Genomic DNA, 20,240 nt, shown 5'->3' with positions numbered 1-20,240 from the left:
TATATATATATATTTATATACTGTGTGTATGTATATATGTATGTGTGTGTGTGTGTGTGTGTGTATATATATATGTATATAGATAGATAGATAGATAGATAGATAGATAGATAGATAGATAGATAGATAGATAGATAGATAGATAGATAGATAGATAGATAGATAGATAGAGAGATATATATATATATATATATATATATATATATATATATATATATATATATATATATATACACACAGGGCCATCTCATAAATTTAGAATATTATCAAAAAGTTTATTTATTTCAGTAATTCTATTCAAAAAGTGAAACTCATATATTTTATATAGATTCATTACACGCAGAGTGATATATTTCAAGCATTTTATTCTTTTAATTTTGGCGATTATAGCTTACAACTAGTGAAAACCCAAAATTCAGTATCTCAGAAAATTTGAATATTCCGCAAGACCAATAAAAAAAAAGGGTTTTTAATACAGAAATGTTGTCTTACTGAAAAGTATGTCCATGTAGAGTATAGTATATACTCAATACTTGGTCGGGGCTCCTTTTGCATGAATTACTGCATCAATGTGGCGTGGCATGAGGGCGATCAGCCTGTGGCACTGCTGAGATGTTATGGAAGCCCAGGTTGCTTTGATAGCGGCTTTCCTCTCATCTACATTGTTGGGTCTGGTGCCTCTTATCTTCCTGTTGATAATACCCCACAGATTCTCTATGTCTATGAGTATCTATATGATACTCTATTATGTCAAGCGAGTTTGCTGGCCAATCAAGCACAGTGATCCCATGATTATTAAGCCAGGTGTTGGTATTGGTACATTTTGCAGTGTGGGCAGGTGCCAAGTCCTGCTAGAAAATGAAATGAGCATCTCCCTAATGCTGGTCAGCAAATGGAACAATGAAAGTTCTGTAGAATTTCCTGGTAGAGGGCTGCGCTGACTGCTTGAAATATACCACTCTGTGTGTAACGCATCTATATAAAATATATGAGTTTCACTTTTTGAATATAATTACTGAAATAACATGTACTATACTTTACAAAAAATTTTTTTCTACAGACTTGATTTTTTTTTCTCTTCTTTTTTTTTTTTAAGGTTGCTCATCTGATGCTCACACCTGAAGAATGCAGCCTTATGGGTCCTAATGAAGACAGTAACATGTTCCATGTTACACCCTACGGCATTATGCACACTTGACATTATTTCAGCTGCTCCTAGGGGTGTCTGGTGTGGGGAGTCTTTTTTTCCTGCATGTTAGCCTATGTGTCCATGCACACCTAGGCTTTTAGAGGAGTTTAGAGGTAGAGGCATTTAGCGGCAGGAAAAAAAACCCACTGGCAGTACATCAAGGAGCAGCAAAGTTTTGGCAGAAAAAAAAGCTTGATGCTTCTAAACACGTGTAAATGTGATTAAACACGTCTAGATAGAATGTTTCAATCGTATTGTGTATCCAGCAAAACGTTGGCAATTTCATAGTCAATATCTACATCATTTACTATATACCTCTAATTTTTTGATGATAATTGATACCCATACAATAAAGATTTGGACAGCTGAATAGGCAACCACAGAGGGGATATAGGGTCCAAGCTAAATGCTGGGACAATGATGCGGCACCTATCCCGCTTCTATATGCGGGGTGTTTCCTGCAGTATGTCCCTTGTCGAAATTACATATATCTGGAGATGCGGCATCAGCCTTGAGCATGACACGGCCTCTTCCTGCCTTTGCCCTGATAGTGAGGCTTGGTCAAATCCAAGCCTCACTCTCGGTGACAGAGTTACTCTAGGGCGCATGCACTATGGCATACTGAGCACCTGCACCAGTGGCGGTGCATCCATAAGGGTGCACGGGCACCGTCCCCTCTCTCCAGCCACCCCCTCTATGACCAATGGATAGATTCATGGATAGCATGAATCTATTCATGGCCGCCACTGCCACCCCCTTTTTTGGGTTCCAGGTGCCTGAATTATAGCGGCGGGGGGTGTTTTTGAAGCACCTGATTAGAGCCATAGGCTCTAATAGGCGTCAAAAAAGGTGATTGCGCTCGCAGTTCACCTAGGTGTGTTAGGAAAGCGAAATATTATTTTGCTGTTCTAACACTGAACCACCTCTCCGCCAATCAGGTGCTTGGGTCTGTTTCCCCTCATCTGATTGGCTGAAACAACAGGCGCTGTGATTGGATGCCTATCAGGAGGAGAGGACAGGAGGGGACGGATGGAGGACACCACTTACTGCCATCACCCGCTGCCCCACCGAGACATGGTAAGTGCTGGGCAGACAGCGAGTGGGAGGTCACAGTGGCAGCATTCGGTGGACACAGTGGCATCATTCGGTGGACACAGTGGCAGCATTTGATGGGCACAGTGACTGCATTTGATGGGCATAGTGGCTGCAATTGATGGGTACAACGAGGCTGCAATTGATGGGGTTTTTTTCAGAATTTTTCAGTTTGTTTGCACCCCCCCAAATTTTGAGCACCAGCCGCCACTGGTCCGCACGCCGTTCCTGATGTTATACGTCTGGTGGCGTGGAGGGGATAAAGAGGCCGACCGGAAGGCCAGTGGCCATTGTGCTGGAGCCACGAGGAAGTGAGCTGATAGAAGACAGAAAAATAGTAAGTAGGGAGACCCTCTTTGATCATGTACTGCCATTTACAATAGTTTTAACTAATAAAAAGTTTACTGGACCTGGTGGGGATAATGTTGCTGGGGATACTATACAACCGAGGTTGTTGTTGACAAACCTAGCTACCCCATTCAGAGATACATATATAACTATACAACTCACTAGTAATAAATGTATGTAGTAATAAATGTAGATTATGACTATGAAATTGACAATGTTTTGCTGGATACACAATACAATTGAAATATTTATATATATATATATATATATATATATATATATATATATATATATATATATATATATATATATATATATATTATAAAATAAGTGAATAATTTCTTCCTGAAGAAGCTGTGTAACAAATTCAGCGAAACATGTCGAGTGGAAGCATCAATTTTTCACATGAAATGTGATTTTTGTGTTAATTGAACCCATCAATTTTATCAAATGATTTTTAACCACCTCAATACAGTGCACTTACACCCCCTTCCTGCCCAGATCAATTTTCAGCTTTCAGTGCTCTCACAGTTTGAATGACAATTACTCAGTCATGCAACACTGTACCCATATGAAACTTTTTCACACAAATAGAGCTTTCTTTTGGTGGTATTTAATCACTAGTGGGTTTTGTATTTGTTGTGCTATAAATAAAAATGACCGTAAATTTTGTGAAAAAAATGTCTCTCTTTGTTTCTGTTATAAAATTTTGCTAATTAGTAATTTTTCTTCATAAATTTTGGCCAACATTTATACTACTACATATCTTTGGTAAAAATAACCCAAGTCAGTGTATATTATTTGGTCTTTGTGAAAGTTATAGAGTCTACAAACTATGGTGCCAATCACTGAAAATTTATCACATCTGATCAGGCCTTCAGTACATCAGGTGAATCTCATTTCTTGAGACACTAACAAGTCAGGAAAGTACAAATACCCCCAAAATGAGCCCTTTTTAGAAAGTAGACATTCCAAGGTATTAAGTAAGTAGCATGGTGAATTTTTTTAAGTTGTCATTTTTTTTTTTTTTTACAAAATTGTAATATTATCAGGTTATTTCTCACACACAGCATATGCATACAACAAATTACACCCCGAAATACATTCTGCTACTCTTCCAGAGTATGGCGATACCACATGCGTGAGACTTTTACACAGCCTGGCCACATACAAAGGCCCAACATTGAAGTAGCACCTTCCGGCGTTCTACGAGCATAAATGACACATCTCATTTCTCAACCAGCTGTTACACTTCTGAAGGCCCTGGAGCACCAGGACAATGGAATTGCCCACAAAATGACCCTATTTTGGAAAGCAAACACCCCAACGTATAATCTATGAGGCAAAATGAGTCTTTTGAACGGTTCAATTTTTTCCAGAAGTTTTTGGAAAATGTGGAAAAAAATGAAAACGGATTTTTTTTTTTACACAAAGTTGTAAATTTATAAGATATTTCAAATAACACATAGCATGTATATAGCAAAAATTACACCCTAAAATACATTCTGCTACTCTTCCCGAGTATGGTGATACCACATGTGTAAGACTTTTACACAGCCTGGCCACATACAGAGGTCCAACATTGAAGTAGTTCCTTCAGGCGTTCTAGGAGTATAAATTACACATTTCATTTAATTCCTACCTGTCACACTTTTGAAGGTCCTGGAGCACCAGGACAGTGGAATTACCCACAAAATTACCCCATTTTGGAAAGCAAACACCCCAACATATTCACTATGAGGCATGGGCTGCAAAAAGGTACTCGGGTACTCTGATGGGCTGCAGATAGGTACTCGGGTACTCTGATGGGCTGGAGACAGGTACTCAGGTAACTTCATGAGCCCCAGACAAGTACTCGGTTACTCTGATGGACTGGTGACAGGTACTCGGTTACTCTGATGGGCTGGTGACAGATACTCGGGTACTCTGATGGGCTGGTGACAGGTACTCGGGTACTCTGATGGGCTGGTGACAGGTACTCAGGTACTCTGATGGGCTGGTGACAGGTACTCGGGTACTCTGATGGGCTGGTGACAGGTTCTTGGGTATTATGATGGCCTGGTGACAGGTACTCGGGTACTCTGATGGCCTGGTGACAGGTACTCGGGTACTCTGATGGCCTGGTGACAGGTACTCAGGTACTCTGATGGACTACAGATAGGTACTCGGGTACTCTGATGGGCTGGGGACTGGTATTCGGGTACTCTGAAGGGCGGTGACAGGTACTCAGGTACTCAGATGAACTGTGACAGGTACTCAGATGAACTGTGACATGTACTCATATGGACTGTGACAGGTACTCGGGTACTCAGATGGACTGTGACGGGTACTCGGGTACTCAGATGGACTGGGACGGGTACTCAGATGGACTGTGACAGGTACTCATATGGACTGACAGTTACTCAGATGAACTGTGACAGGTACTCATATGGACTAACAGGTACTCAGATGATCTGTGACAGGTACTATGATGGGTGATGACAGGTCCTCTTTATTGGGGGGGTGGGCAATCAGTGTGATTGGTGTACACTGTAAGCAGTAACAAGATGTTACCGCAATCTCCTTCTCACACACGATCGGTGTGTGAGGAGGAGAACCCGGTAACATCTCGTTACCGCTGTTTGTTGACATTTAGTGATCGGCTGTGAAAGGATCACAGCCGATCACGTGGTAAACAGCCGCTGGCCAATGGCTGCTTACCAGCGTCGGTGACGAGCAGTGTTCCCAGGAACATGCCGCCACCAACGTGCAGCGCGCCCGCGATCGCGCACATGTGCCGTAAGTGGGGCGGAACCATCTGTGAATCGCCGTGGCTTCATCACGGCCGATCACATGGTAAACAGCCATGACCAATGGCTGTTCACCCCCTCGGTGGCGAGCAGTGTCTCCGTGACACGCCGCCACAGAAGGAACAGGGATGCGCGCGCATTCCCTGTTTAAATGGAGGGCCATCATATGACGCCCTCCCAGAACGAGAGCCGTGCCGCCAGGCCGTCATATGATGGTTAATGATGTAAAATAAATAAAAAACTTTTAAATTTGTGTTTATTAGCACCTTTAAAGTCCCCCAATTCTCCTGTATTTTTCTATTCAATATTAGGATGTGGTGCTAAATTACTCGTTCTTCATTCAGAACTGAATAGTAGTGATTAAACATGTGTTAACAATTGGCGTGTTTAGAGCTTAAGCATCAATTCATTTCAGTGGCTAGAATAAATTATTATTCTGCCTAATGAAATGAATAAATGCCCAAGAGCTTGACGCCTGTCAATGCGCCAAAACACATTACACACTTTTACAAGTGTCAGGTGTTCTTTCTGCCAAAAAGCTGCTGCCCAAAGAAAAGGTTTCTGGGAGAGTTTGCAAAACGTCCTGTGTGCATGTGGGCTACATATGTGAGAGAAGTGAAAACAAGAACAAGTGAAACCAAGAACAAATGTGAAGTTGTTGCCAATACCAAACAATAATTTTTCCCGCATCATTTTATGGTAACATTTATTTAAAGTGATATTAAAGGCTCATGTTTTATATAAAAAAATATATATACATGTTATACTTACCTTTTCTGTGCAATGCTTTTGTCGCCCACAGTGCACGGCTCGGCCCTGTCCCCCCCCCCCCCCACCCCGCTCCCTTCTCACTGACTGTAATTGACAGTGACAGCCAAAAGCTCCCGCTGCTGTGTCTCAGCCAATGAGGAGGGAGAGACCCGAGAGGGCCACTGTCCTTTTGCACATCGCTAGATCGAGATCAGCTCGGGGAAGTATTTGTACCTTCATGCACAGAAAACATGGAGGTAAAAAACATTTAGCCTTTACAACCACTTTAAGGCAGAGCATCTGGACTGCATACATATTTGAGGTCTGTTTCTAGGAAAGCTTTAAGGAGTACAGTATGCAAGCCTAACATTTCATATTCCTGATACGTGCCTATTGTACCATGTACTTGTAAGAAAAAAGTATCATGTTCTCTTTGTATTGCTTCCTTGTGTAAAATCCCTGGTGTTCATGCCAGTCCCTCTACTTTCCTATTAAAAACTGACCACGCTAAGCAGGAGAACACAGAGTTGTCAGATCTCTAGCTTTACTGGGAACTCAGCCTGCTCTCCTCCCCCTGCACAGCCTTTTACTGGGAAGATTAGTCTATCGCTTTTTCTTCTCCCCCAGGTTTTACCTAGCTGAGAACAGAGGGAATGTGATCACTTAAAAAAAGGGAAAAAATATATTTATAATGTTTTGTTATATCTATAAAAAAATTTTGCCTTTCATTTATATTTGAGAACTGAATGAGCTGTTTAAAATCACTTTAAAGCTATTATGTCAGCAAGTAACTAGATAGGGCAGCCTCCATATTCTCTCAGTAAGAGTAGATTCACACCACATGCTATGGCACTGCGCTGGGTGGCTATTCCATCGCAGTCCCACAGCATGGACAAGGCAAAATGCCTTGTCTCCTATGTGCCGGTTTACACCTCTGCGCCACTGTGGTGTGTGGGCATGGTGCGCTGAAAAAAAATACTGCATGCAGTACACTTTTTTTTTTTTTATAATCTTTATTTTATAACTTTTTTCCATTTTACATATACACATAAACAGAATAAGCAAAAGTTTCTTCAATGTATTGAAGGTGCAATTTTACAATTCATAACTATCTATTCTATATATAAGTCTATGCTTATATCTATTATTTTCCCATTTCCCACTTCCCAATCACTCTAGCAATCCAAATCAAACTCATTCAAACCTGACAGCCATTAACTCAAACCCACCCAATCCACTACAAAAAAAAGGGGGAGAGAAGGGAAGGGCAGGGGAATAGGACAGAAGCTGGGAGGGAAGGCAAAGCAAAAAATCCCTGTAATATTGCTCTACAAATAATTTGATAAAATTGCTGAGGTTCTGAACTCCTCCCATTGTTGCCATATCTTTAAGGTTTGTTCCCTTAGACCTGCTTCTGACATACAGGAACTGTAGTTCGCTCATCTCACACACCCATTCCTCGATTGAAGGATCTGCCATTTTCCTCCATTTTCGAGCTATAACAGTCCGTGCTGCTGTTAGCATGTGTCTTAAAATATCTTTTTTTATAGCCTTCATAGAGCCAGGGATCATTGACAAAACTGAGACTAATACGTCTGGTTGTACGCTTTGTCCTGTGATTGCTTGATATATGTTAGTACACTTTTTTTAATGCAGCGCAGTGTGAGGCAATCCAGCGCCTCTCACCACATGGGCAGCAATTGAGCCTTATGAGATGTCTCTGTGGCATCACAATAAAGTTGATTTTCAAAAAAAGGTGATCCGCCGAGCTCAACACATCATCACTGGGTTGAGCTCCGTCCGATCACACTGCACACCAGCTGCTGCACTGCATATCAGTGGCTGGTATGAACCAACCCTAAAAGGTTTTATTTAATTTTGAGGCCAGGGATAGATGAATCTAAGCTAGTCCGATTAGCCTGTTTTTCAGCATCCGGGCAAAACTGGACTAAATTTCATGATGAAATATGGTAGTTTATGTGGAGTGATAGAAGATGTTGAATATCAGTGATGAGGCTCTCCTGCTGACAACAGGGAGTATAATATAATAAAAAATCATTGTTAATGAAAATATTTGACTACATTCTGATTCTGAAAAAAAAAATTTAATTCAATTTAATTTACCATTCTATTTGATCATTTTTCTATGGTATCATTAAAGATTTGTCCTCTGTTTTACTCAGAATGCAGTGGAAATAAGAGCTTGTATCAACATGCATTATTGCACATAATTGTCTCTGTTTGCATGCTCCATCACAACCCTCAGGTACATCAAAGTTTACTAGGTAATTCCTATAATAGTTTTGGAATTCAATACTTTTTGGCTTTTGAAATTTTTTGGCAAGTTCATACAAACTTTCAGGCTTAAGATCCTTTATGCCGTACTGTTTGGTCATAACATATTCCAGCTTCCACGTAGCTTCTTGTTTTAAGTTGGCATCAGTGAGATTTAAGTAGAAATGCCATAAATCCTAAAAAAAAAAAATAAAAAAAAAAATTTAAAAAAAAAGCAAAATTATATTTTTCACAAGCCTGTATTTGTAAGAAAAATTGTTAGCAATGGACTGCTACTGTCCTGATGGTAACTTCAGACAGCTTTTAAGCTTTCCCACCTGCCTTCCACACATTCCTATCTGCCAATGTGAAGGTCTGTAGCGAGACTCTGCAGTTTGACAGTCTATGTTTTTTCTGCCGAAACAGAGTATTTGGGCATAGCAGTGGAGCAGGGAGGATGCTGCAGGCACTTATTTCCACATGGAAATATTTTTTTTTCTAATAATAGAGTTGCTTTAAATATTTCATCTTAAAGAACTTCACCCTACCTGGCTAAATGTTATCCAATGTTTGTCCCTGTACGAGAATAAAAAAAAAATACTAATCCATGCATCCATGAGTCCAGCGTGGTCTTGCTTTACTTCAAAATTTCTCTTTGTCCTGCCATCTTGAAACTCCTGTTCCTCAGTCACAGTCATTGGCTGCAAGTAGGGATGAGCCAAACACCCCCCGGTTCGGTTTGCAGCTAGGGATGAGCCGAACACCCCCCGGTTCGGTTCGCACCAGAACCTGCGAACGGACCGAAAGTTCGCACGAACGTTAGAACCCCATTGACGTCTATGGGACTCGAACGTTCGAAATCAAAAGTGCTCATTTTAAAGGCTAATTTGCATGGTATTGTCCTAAAAAGGGTTTGGGGACCCGGGTCCTACCCCAGGGGACATGTATCAATGCAAAAAAAACGTTTAAAAACGGCCGTTTTTTCGGGAGCAGTGATTTTAATGATGCCTAAAGTAAAAAAAAAAAGTGAAATATTCCTTTAAATATCGTACCTGAGGGGTGTCTATAGTATGCCTGTAAAGTGCCGCGTGTTTCCCGTGTTTAGAACAGTCCCTGCACCAAATGTCATTTTTAAAGGAAAAAATCTCATTTAAAACTGCTTGCGGGTTTAATGTAATGTCGGGTCCTGGCAATATGGATGAAAATCAGTGAGACAAACGGCATGGGTACCCCCCAGTCCATTACCAGGCCCTTTGGGTCTTGTATGGATATTAAGGGGAACCCCGCACCCAAATTAAAATAAGGAAAGGTGTGGGGCCACCAGGCCCTATATACTCTGAACAGCAGTATACAGGCTGTAGGTTTGTTGTTAAGTAGAATCTCTTTGTAATTTTGAACGGGTACATTTTTAACGTGTTTAGCTCCAGCCAAAAAATCTTTTTTAAGCTTTTTGGAAAACATAGGGAAGGGTTATCACCCCTGTGACATTTGTTTTGCTGTCTTTCCTCCTCTTCAGAAGATTTCACCTCACTTTTTGTCCCAATGGATTGGAAAGCATCAGTGGAAAGGAGAAATGTTTTTCCCATATTAACTCTTACAGGAGAGAATTTCCCTTCCTAGGGGTAGATTTCACTTCCTGTTGTCTCCTTCCGTTTGCAAGTAGGAGTCGTTTGTAAGTTAGTTGTTTGAAAGTAGGGTCCTGCCCTATATACTCAGCAGAAATTTGGGCCTTAGGTGTTGCTGTGGCCACAACACTGTAAGCCCTCACAGGGCTCTGCTGTGAAATATTAGATCAAGAATTGTAATTACATGCCCCTGTTGAACAGGAGCTGAAAAATTAGGCCTTAGGCACTGGTGCTGGTGCCACAACACTGCAACCCCTCACAGACACTCTAGTTGGAATGCAGGAACGAGCCCTGCTGCAAAGTATTACATCAAAAATCGTAATTACACGCCCCTGTTAAACAGGGGCTGAAAAATTGTGCCTTAGGCACTGGTGGTGGCGCCCAGAACCAAAAATGCTCTTACAAGCTATCAGCGTGATGATTGAGGAGGAAGAGGATAATTACTCAGGAATAGTCACTCAGCATCAGCATAGGCAGTCTTTGAAGGGATCTGAGATTTCAAAAAAAATTATTCAGTTACATCAGCATCAGGTGCTTGGTAGCTGGTGGTGATCCAAGACTCATTCATTTTTATGAAGGTCAGTCGATCGACCGAGTCAGTGGACAGACGCACCCTGTGATCGGTTACCACGCCTCCAGCAGCACTGAATGTGCGTTCCGAAAGAACGCTGGATGCAGGACAGGCCAGTAGCTCAATTGCATACTGTGCAAGCTCTGGCCAGTGATCCATCCTCAAGACCCAGTAACCCAGAGGATTTTCGGTGGGAAAGGTGTCCAAGTCTGATCTTGCCCCTAGGTATTCCTGCACCATGTAAAACAGACGCTGGCGATGGTTGCTGGAACCGATCATACCTTGGGGCTGCGGACCAAAAAATTGTCTGAACGCATCGGTCAGACGGCCACCTTCTCCACCGCTCCTTCTTTGACTGACTGAAGCCTCAGCAACACGTTGTCCAGAAACAGGAGTTTGTAACCTCCCAGACTCTGGGATAGCGTTGCACAGACCTTTCTGCAAGGCCTCCCGAAGATGTTTCATCCTCTGCTCCCTCTGCGATGGCAAGATAAGGTCCGCAACCTTACCCTTGTAACGTGGATCAAGGAGGGTTGCCAGCCAGTATTGGTCCTTCTCCTTGATACCACGAATACGAGGATCCTTACGCAGGCTTTGCAGGATCAGGGAGGCCATGCAGCGTAGGTTTGCTGAGGCATTCGGTCCGGAGTCCTCTGGGTCACTAAGAACGACATGGTCCGCAGCCACCTCCTCCCAGCCACGTACAAGTCCATGTGTTTCTTGGGACTGATCCCTTAAAGACTGCTGCTGATGCTGAGTGCCAGGCTCCACCTCCATACTGACACAATCTTCCTCCTCCTCCTCTTCCTCCTCGTCCTCTTCCTGTGTGATCGGCGGGCACGCAGGAACACTGTCTGGATAAAGGGGGCCTTGAGAGCTAAGGAAGTCCTCCTCTTCCTGCCTCTGTTCTGCCTCAAGTGCCCTGTCCATTATTCCACGCAGCGTGTGCTCCAACAGGTGGACAAGGGGGACAGTGTCACTGATGCATGCACTGTCACTGCTCACCATCCTCGTGGCCTCCTCGAATGGTGACAGGACAGTGCATGCATCCCTGATCATGGCCCACTGGTGTGGGGAAAAAAAACCAAGCTCCCCTGACCCTGTCCTGGTGCCATAGTCGCACAGGTACTCATTGATGGCCCTCTGCTGCGTGTGCAGCCGCTGCAGCATGGCCAACGTTGAGTTCCACCTGGTGGGCATGTCACAGATTAGGCGGTTCTTGGGCAGGTTAAACTCCTTTTGGAGGTCCGTCAGCCGAGCACTGGCATTATATGACCGGCGGAAATGCACACAGACTTTCCTGGCCTGCCTCAGGACATCCTGTAAGCCCGGGTACCTGCCCAAGAACCGCTGCACCACCAAGTTAAGGACGTGAGCCAAACAGGGCACATGGGTCATTTGTCCCTGTCGGAGGGCAGAGAGGAGGTTGGTGCCATTGTCGCAAACCACCATTCCTGCCTTAAGTTGGCGTGGCGTCAACCACCTCTGAACCTGCCCCTGCAGAGCTGACAGAACCTCTGCCCCAGTGTGGCTCCTGTCCCCCAAGCACACCAGCTCAAGCACCGCATGGCATCTTTTGGCCTGCGTACTTGCGTAGCCCCTTGAATGACTACGGAGCACCGCTGGTTCCGAGGAAGAGGCCATGGAGGAAGAAGAAGAGGAGGGGGTGGAGGAGAGAGGTGTGTCACAATCATTAGCATTTTGGAGGCGTGGTGGCGGAACAACCTCCAACACTACTGCACCTTGTCCTGCATCCTTCCCAGCTGCCAGCAGAGTCACCCAATGCGCCGTGAAACTTAGGTAACGTCCCTGTCCATGCCTGCTGGACCATGAGTCAGCGGTAATATGCACCTTACCGCTGACCGCCCTGTCCAGCGAGGCATGGACATTGCCTTCCACATGCTGGTAGAGAGCCGGAATCGCCTTCCGTGAGAAAAAGTGGCGTTTGGGTACCTGCCACTGAGGAACTGCACATTCCACAAACTCACGGAAGGGGGCAGAGTCTACCAACTGAAAAGGCAGCAGTTGAAGTGCTAGAAATTTTGCCAAGCTAGCATTCAACCGCTGGGCATGTGGATGGCTGGGAGCAAACTTCTTTCGGCGGTGCAGCAGCTGGGGCAGGGAAATTTGCCTGGTACAATCTGACGTCGGTGTACCAAAATCAGATTGCCCACAAGTACGTGGCTGTGACACACCTAATTCTACACCTTCATTCCTCTCAGTGCAGGTCTCAGAGAGGACTGAAGGTCTAGTGGGGTTGGAAATCTCAGCTGATGAGGAGCAAGCAGAGGTCCTCTTTGTTCTTTGGTGTGGGTCTTTTAGATACGCTTGCCAACGAACTGCATGGCAGGTCAACATATGTCTGGTCAAGCATGTGGTACCCAAGCGGGAGATGTTTTGGCCACGCGAGATACGCTTGAGACATATGTTGCAAATAGCAGCGGTGCGATCTGATGCACTCGTCTCAAAAAAGGCCCACACCAAAGAACTTTTTGAATAACGCGCAGAGACTGCAGCGCCCTGCACATGTGGAGCTTTGGGGTGTGATGCAGTCAATGTGCTGCCCTTAGGCTGGCCCCTGGAGGGCATCCTGCCTCGTTGGTGATGTGCCGCCTCCTCCTCCTCCTCCTCCTCCTCTCTCCTATCAGGCACCCACGTTGAGTCAGTGACCTCATCATCCCCTCCCTCCTCATCACTGGAGCAAACCTGGCAGTATGCTGCAGCAGGGGGAGCATGACTGCCAGATTGCTGTCCTTCTTGGGCACCCCCTCTGTCCGTGCTCGTGTTACTGCCTTCATCGAGCTCAGTATCATCATCAGAGCCTTCCAAACGCTGGGCATCCTCCTGGAGCATGTACCCAACACTGTGGTCAAACAGTTCGAGGGACTCCTCAGGAGGACATGGTGGGGCTAGGGAAGGAGTCACTGATGACATTGAGCCGAGGGAAGAGGCCGCTGCTTTGCCAGACAAAGTACCCTGGGCATGGGTGAGAGAGGATGAGGAGGATGAGGACGGCTTGGTCATCCACTCGACCAAGTCTTCCGCATGTTGCGGCTCAACATGGCCAGCTGCCGAAAAAAAGGCCAAGCGTGTCCCATGGCCACGTGCTGATGAGGATGCACCGTCTCCACGACCAGCACTAGACACAGAGCCTGCTTGCCCTCTCTTATTGGCTTGTGACTGTCTGCCTCTCCTTCTTGGCCTTCCAGACATACTAATGGCCTGTAGCTGCACTAAGCTGGGATATATATATATATATATATATATATATACTGATACTGCAGCTAGCAAAATCAACTGCCTGCCTGTAGTATGAGAACACCACCAACCTTCTACAGGTAGCTTTAGCTGAACACTGTGAGGTGGACGCACCCCACTAACTTGTAGGTTTAGCAGAACACTGTGAGCAAGACGCACTGCACTAACTGTAAATAGTCTAGCTGCCTGACTGTGGTACTAATAGGATCAAAAGAACACCAGCAATTTTCTTTAAAATACTGTAACAAGACAAGCCTGCCTGTCAGTAAGAAGATAACAGGAACGGATCTAGCTGAACACTGTGAGCAGGACGCACCCCACTAGCTTGTAGGTTTAGCTGAACACTGTGAGGTGGACGCACCCCACTAACTTGTAGGTTTAGCTGAACACTGTGAGCAGGACGCACCCCACTAACTTGTAGGTTTAGCAGAACACTGTGAGCAGGACGCACTGCACTAACTGTAAATAGTCTAGCTGCCTGACTGTGGTACTAATAGGATCAAAAGAACACCAGCAATTTTCTTCAGGTAGCTGTATTTACTGTAACAAGACAAGCCTGCCTGTCAGTAAGAAGATAACAGAAACGGATCTAGCTGAACACTGTGAGCAGGACGCACCCCACTAGCTTGTAGGTTTAGCTGAACACTGTGAGGTGGACGCACCCCACTAACTTGTAGGTTTTGCTGAACACTGTGAGCAGCACGCACCCCACTAACTTGTAGGTTTAGCAGAACACTGTGAGCAGGACGCACTGCACTAACTGTAAATAGTCTAGCTGCCTGACTGTGGTACTAATAGGATCAAAAGAACACCAGCAATTTTCTTCAGGTAGCTGTATTTACTGTAACAAGACAAGCCTGCCTGTCAGTAAGAAGATAACAGAAATGGATCTAGCTGAACACTGTGAGCAGGACGCACCCCACTAGCTTGTAGGTTTAGCTGAACACTGTGAGGTGGACGCACCCCACTAACTTGTAGGTTTAGCTGAACACTGTGAGCAGGACGCACCCCACTTACTTGTAGGTTTAGCAGAACACTGTGGGCAGGACGCACTGCACTAACTGTAAATAGTCTAGCTGCCTGACTGTGGTACTAATAGGATCAAAAGAACACCAGTAATTTTCTTTAAAATACTGTAACAAGACAAGCCTGCCTGTCAGTAAGAAGATAACAGGAACGGATCTAGCTGAACACTGTGAGCAGGACGCACTGCACTAAATGTAAATAGTCTAGCTGCCTGACTGTGGCACTAATAGGATCAAAAGAACACCAGTAATTTTCTTCAAAATACTGTAACAAGACAAGCCTGCCTGTCAGTAGGAATATAACAGGAACGGATCTAGCTGAACACTGTGAGCAGGACGCACTGCACTAAATGTAAATAGTCTAGAAGATAACAGGAACGGATCTAGCTAAACTGAATACAGTGTATATATATATATATGCAACACCTGGGATGCATATATATACACAATACACTTTAAGTGCAGCTAACTGACTGACTGTCCTGCCTAATCTAGCTAACTCAAATGAAATGACACTGTCTCTCTCTCTAAGCACACCGGAACACACTGCACAGGGCCGCCGTGCAGGCGGCCTTATAAAGTGTGGGGCGTGTACTAAATCCCCTGAGCCATAATTGGCCAAAGCCTCCTTGGCTTTGGCCAATTATGGCTCTCTGTTAAGGCGGCGCTGTGATTGGCCAAGCATGCGGGTCATAGTGCATGCTTGGCCAATCATCAGCAAGCAATGCACTGCGATGCCGCAGTGAATTATGGGCCGTGACGCGCCACACGAATTTGGCGCGAACGGCCCATATCGTTCGCAATTCGACGAACGATCGAACAGCCGATGTTCGAGTCGAACATGGGTTCGACTCGAACACGAAGCTCATCCCTATTTGCAGCAGAACGTGTGAACAGGCAAAAAATTAGTTTGAACACCGTTAAAGTCTATGGGACACGAACATAAATAATCAAAAGTGTTCATTTTAAAGGCTTATATGCAAGTTATTGTCATAAAAAGTGTTTGGGGACCTGGGTCCTGCCCCAGGGGACATGTATCAATGCAAAAAAAAGTTTTAAAAACGGACGTTTTTTCAGGAGCAGTGAGTTTAATAATGCTTAAAGTGAAACAATAAAAGTGAAATATTCCTTTAAATTTCGTACCTGGGGGGTGTCTATAATATGCCTGTAAAGTGGCGCATGTTTCCCGTGTTTACAACAGTCCGAGAGCAAAATGACATTTCTAAAGGAAAAAAAGTAATTTAAAAGTACTCGCGGCTATAATGAATTGTCGGTCCCGGCAATACACATAAAAGTTAATTGATAAAAACGGCATGGGATTCCCCCACAGTCCATTACCAGGCCCTTTGGGTCTGGTATGAATATTAAGGGGAACCCCGAACCAGAATTTTTTTTTAAAAATGCGGGGGGGTCCCCCCAAATTCCTTATCAGGCCCTTCAGGTCTGGTATGGATATTAAGGGGAACCCCGCGCCAAAATTTAAAAAAAAAATGGCATGGGGGTCGTCCTCAAAATCCATACCAGACCATGATTTACACAATGGCCACCTTTTTCACTCTCCTCTTCACTATCCCTTCCCACTTTATTTTATTTAATTGATGCCTATGTTTGTCACTTTTTGTATTTTTATGTTTGTACATGGTTTGTTGCACTGTGTGACGAGTAGGGATGCAGGTCCTCGGGCCAGCCCTGAAAGTCTTGGGAAGGGGTGGACATGGCCTTTTGGCTTAGTTCGCCCTCTCTCATGGGGTCTCCCTTCGGGGGAGCCTCACCTGGTACTTGGGTGGGTCTGTTTCGGCAGGCCCTCCAGAGAACGGGGTCCGTCTGGTTTCAGCCAGACGGACCAATAGTAAAGTACCCTTGTTCCCGTCTGGAGCCTAACGCCCCGGGGGATTCAGGGCATTGGCACGTCTGTGTACCTGTTTTTTGTGTTTCACTCTTTATGTGTGTGCACATTTTTTTGGCACCGGGTGAAGTTTTTGGGGTGTGTTATGCACGCCATAGGCTTTCAAAAAAAAAAAATCCATACCAGACCCTTATCCGAGCACGCAACCTGGCAGGCCGCAGGAAAAGAGGGGGGACGAGAGAGCCCCCCCCCTCCTGAACCATACCAAGCCACATGCCCTCAACATGGGGAGGATGTCCCCATGTTGATGGGGACAAGGGCCCCATCCCCATAACCCTTGCCCGGTGGTTGTGCAGGTCTGCGGGTGGGGGGCTTATCGGAATCTGGAAGCCCCCTTTAACAAGGGGACCCCCAGATCCCACCCCCCCTCTGTGTGAATTGGTAATGGGGTACAAGTACCCCTACCATTTCACAAAAAAAGTGTCAAAAATGTTTAAAAAAAAAATAGCCGGTTTTTGACAATTTCTTTATTAATGTCTTCTTCTTTCCCCGCTTCTTCTGGTCTTCCTTCGGTTTTCTTCTTTTTCCTCCATCTTGTTCTTCCCCCGCTTCTTCCTCTATCTTCCTCTGCTTCTTCCTCCGGTCTTCTCCGGCATCTTCCTTCGGCTTCTTCTTCCCCCACTTCGCCACCCGGTGACCCCGCCCCCCTCTGATGCAGGGGGACTTCCCTATGGCTTCGCCCGTGGGCAGGGTCACCCGTTTATGTAACAGGGTGACCCCGCCCCCCTCTGACACCACAGGGGAAGCCATAGGGAAGTCCCTGTGCGTCAGAGGGGGGCGGGGTCACTGGGTCACCCTCAGTTATATAAGAGCTGTCACAAGAACAGAAGCATCACACAGCGGGAGACTCCCATTGAGGCAGATCATCCGAAGGACGAAGCGGGGAAGAAGAAGCCGAAGGAAGATGCCGGAGGAGAAGACCGGAAGAAGAAGCAGAGGAATAAAGAGGAAGAAGAACAAGATGGAGGAAGAAGAAGAAAACCGAAGGAAGACCAGAAGAAGCGGGGAAAGAAGAAGACATTAAAGAGGAGTTCCACCCAAGGGGGCCGTCAAAAAAAAAAAATTAAAAGTCAGCAGCTACAAATACTGCAGCTGCTGACTTTTAATTGGACACTTACCTGTCCCTGGGTCCAGCGATGTGGGGGATGGAAGCCCCGCTCGTCCCCCCCCTTCGCTCGTTGGCGTCGGCATTTCAACTGTGGGTGCCAGGCTGTGGCTTCACAGCCTGGCACCCACTGCGCATGCGCGAGCGGCGCCGCACGCTGTGATTGGCCGCTCAATCACCTGGGACCTGTAATGGGTCCCAGATGATTGACAGGAGGGAGGGAGCAGAGCGGAGCCCTTCCTGTGCCTGGGGGGAAGTGATGTCACCAGCCCAGGCAGAGGAACAGGCAGACTACGAGGGACCACCTAGCAACAGGCATTTAGAGGTAAGTAAAAAAAAAAAAAATATCCAAATGTTTTTTTGTTTTTTTTTAAAGAATTTTTCCAGGTATTTTTGTTTTTTGGGTGGAACCCCACTTTAATAAAGGAATTGTCAAAAAACAGCTTTTTTAACATTTTTTACACTTTTTTTGTGAAATGGTAGGGGTGCCATTACCAATTCACACGAGAGGGCGGGATCTGGGGGTCCCCTTATTAAAGGGGGCTTCCAGTTTCTGATAAGCCCCCACCTGCAGACCCCCACAACCACCGGGCAAGGGATGAGGCCCTTGTCCCCATCAACATGGGGACATCCTCCCCATGTTGAGGGCATGTGGCCTGGTACGGTTCAGATGGGGGGGCGCTCTCTGGTCCCCCCCTCTTTTCCTGCGGCCTGCCAGGTTGCGTGCTCGGATAAGGGTCTGGTATGGATTTTTGGGGGGACCCCCACGCCATCTTTTTTTAATTTTGGAGCGATGCTCCCCTTAAAAACCATACCGGACCTGAAGGGTCTGGTATGGATTTTGAGGGGGATCCCCATGCCATTTTTTTAAAAATTTTGGCACGGTGTTCCCCTTAATAACCATATCAGACCTGAAGGGCCTGGTATGGATTTTGAGGGGGACCTCCACGCCATTTTTTAAAAAATTTTGGCACGGGGTTCCCTTTAATATCCATACCAGACCTGAAGGGCCTGGTATGGAATTTTGGGGGACCCCCACGCATTTTTTCTTTAAATTTTGGTTCAGGGTTCCCCTTAATATTCATACCAGACCCAAAGGGCCTGGTAATGGACTGTGGGGAAATCCCATACCATTTTTATCATTGAATTTTTATGTGTATTGCCGGGACCGACAATTCATTATAGCCGCAAGTACTTTTAAATGACTTTTTTTCCTTTAGAAATGTCATTTTGCTCTCGGACTGTTGTTAACACGGGAAACATGCGCCACTTTACAGGCATACTATAAATTTAAAGGAATATTTCACTTTTATTGTTTCACTTTAAGCATTATTAAAATCACTGCTCCCGAAAAAACGTCCATTTTTAAAACTTTTTTTTGCATTGATACATGTCCCCTGGGACAGGACCCAGGTCCCCAAACACTTTTTATGACAATACAATGCATATAAGCCTTTAAAATGATCACTTTTCTCCCATAGACTTTTAAAGGGTACTTTCGAATTTGGTGCGAACACCCTAAATTGTTCGCTATTCGAGTCGAACTCATGTTTGACCCAAACATAAAGCTCATCCCTAGCTGCAAGTACTGATCAGATGCTGTTTGGCTGCTAGTTTTCCAGCATGCTCATTCCACAGTAGCTGGTCGTGAGTCTGGCTTCTGTTGGGTGAGGAGCTGTACACACAGACTGAAAGTTGACCATTTTCCGACGTTTTTATGCCTGTGTGTGTGCCTAGCTTAACATTAAAGAACTACTTGCAGTTGTGTAAGAGGGTGGAGTGGAGGAGCAGATGAGAGGTGCTGGGAACTTTTATGCAAGTGTAGTCAGATGAAGGAAAATTCAAACACACCCATTAGCTCTTGGCTATAATTGACCAATTAGCCAACCTCAGGCTTTGGTGTGAGTGGCAGTTCAGGAAGCACTACTACAGAGTAGCCCCGATCCTCTTCGTTTTGGATCCCCGCCGGCACTCCTGGCTCCTTCCCCATGACCAGTGCTATGGGTGCATTGGTGTGTGCTTGCTCCCAAGCCCTGTTCTATGCATCCAAAAGGCACAAAAAGCCTCTGCTCAGTGCCACATCCCCCCCTTCAGCTCTATCCTCATTGGCTCACTGGTTGTCATTGACAGCATTGGGAGCCAATGGCTCCTGCTGCTGTCTCAGCCAATGAGGAGAGGGAATCCTGGGACAGCCAAAGCTCTCGTGTCGTGCACATCACTGCTGGATCGAGAGGGGGCTCAGGTGAGTATTAGGAGGGAGCAGCGCACAGAAGGTTTTTTACCTTCATGCATAGAATGCTTGAAGGTA

At 45.4% G+C, this 20,240-nt stretch overlaps 2 protein-coding genes across 3 annotated transcripts in view; one reads left to right on the top strand and one right to left on the bottom strand.

Moving 5' to 3' along the window:
• The window catches only part of LOC141140247 (A-kinase anchor protein 7-like), a 91,229-nt gene that overhangs the window by 59,448 nt on the left and 11,541 nt on the right, over positions 1 to 20,240 (top strand). The window contains exon 8 of one of the 2 annotated variants that reach the window (XM_073627184.1): positions 1,097 to 2,926. The exons of the other annotated variant lie outside the window; for it this stretch is intronic. Coding sequence (XP_073483285.1) covers positions 1,097 to 1,122 — 26 coding nt within the window. The 3' untranslated portion in view covers positions 1,123 to 2,926. Of the gene's footprint in view, positions 1 to 1,096; positions 2,927 to 20,240 lie in introns of those variants that run through there. 2 annotated transcript variants of the gene reach the window in all.
• The window catches only part of SMPDL3A (sphingomyelin phosphodiesterase acid like 3A), an 82,126-nt gene continuing 69,064 nt past the window's right edge, over positions 7,179 to 20,240 (bottom strand). Inside the window, exon 8 of the mRNA XM_073627183.1 lies at positions 7,179 to 8,639. Coding sequence (XP_073483284.1) covers positions 8,313 to 8,639 — 327 coding nt within the window. The 3' untranslated portion in view covers positions 7,179 to 8,312. The remainder of the gene's footprint in view (positions 8,640 to 20,240) is intronic.

This window comes from Aquarana catesbeiana, linkage group LG04, assembly GCF_042186555.1.
Source record: "Aquarana catesbeiana isolate 2022-GZ linkage group LG04, ASM4218655v1, whole genome shotgun sequence".
Lineage (NCBI taxonomy): Eukaryota > Metazoa > Chordata > Amphibia > Anura > Ranidae > Aquarana > Aquarana catesbeiana.
This window is presented reverse-complemented; position numbering and strand designations above follow the sequence as displayed.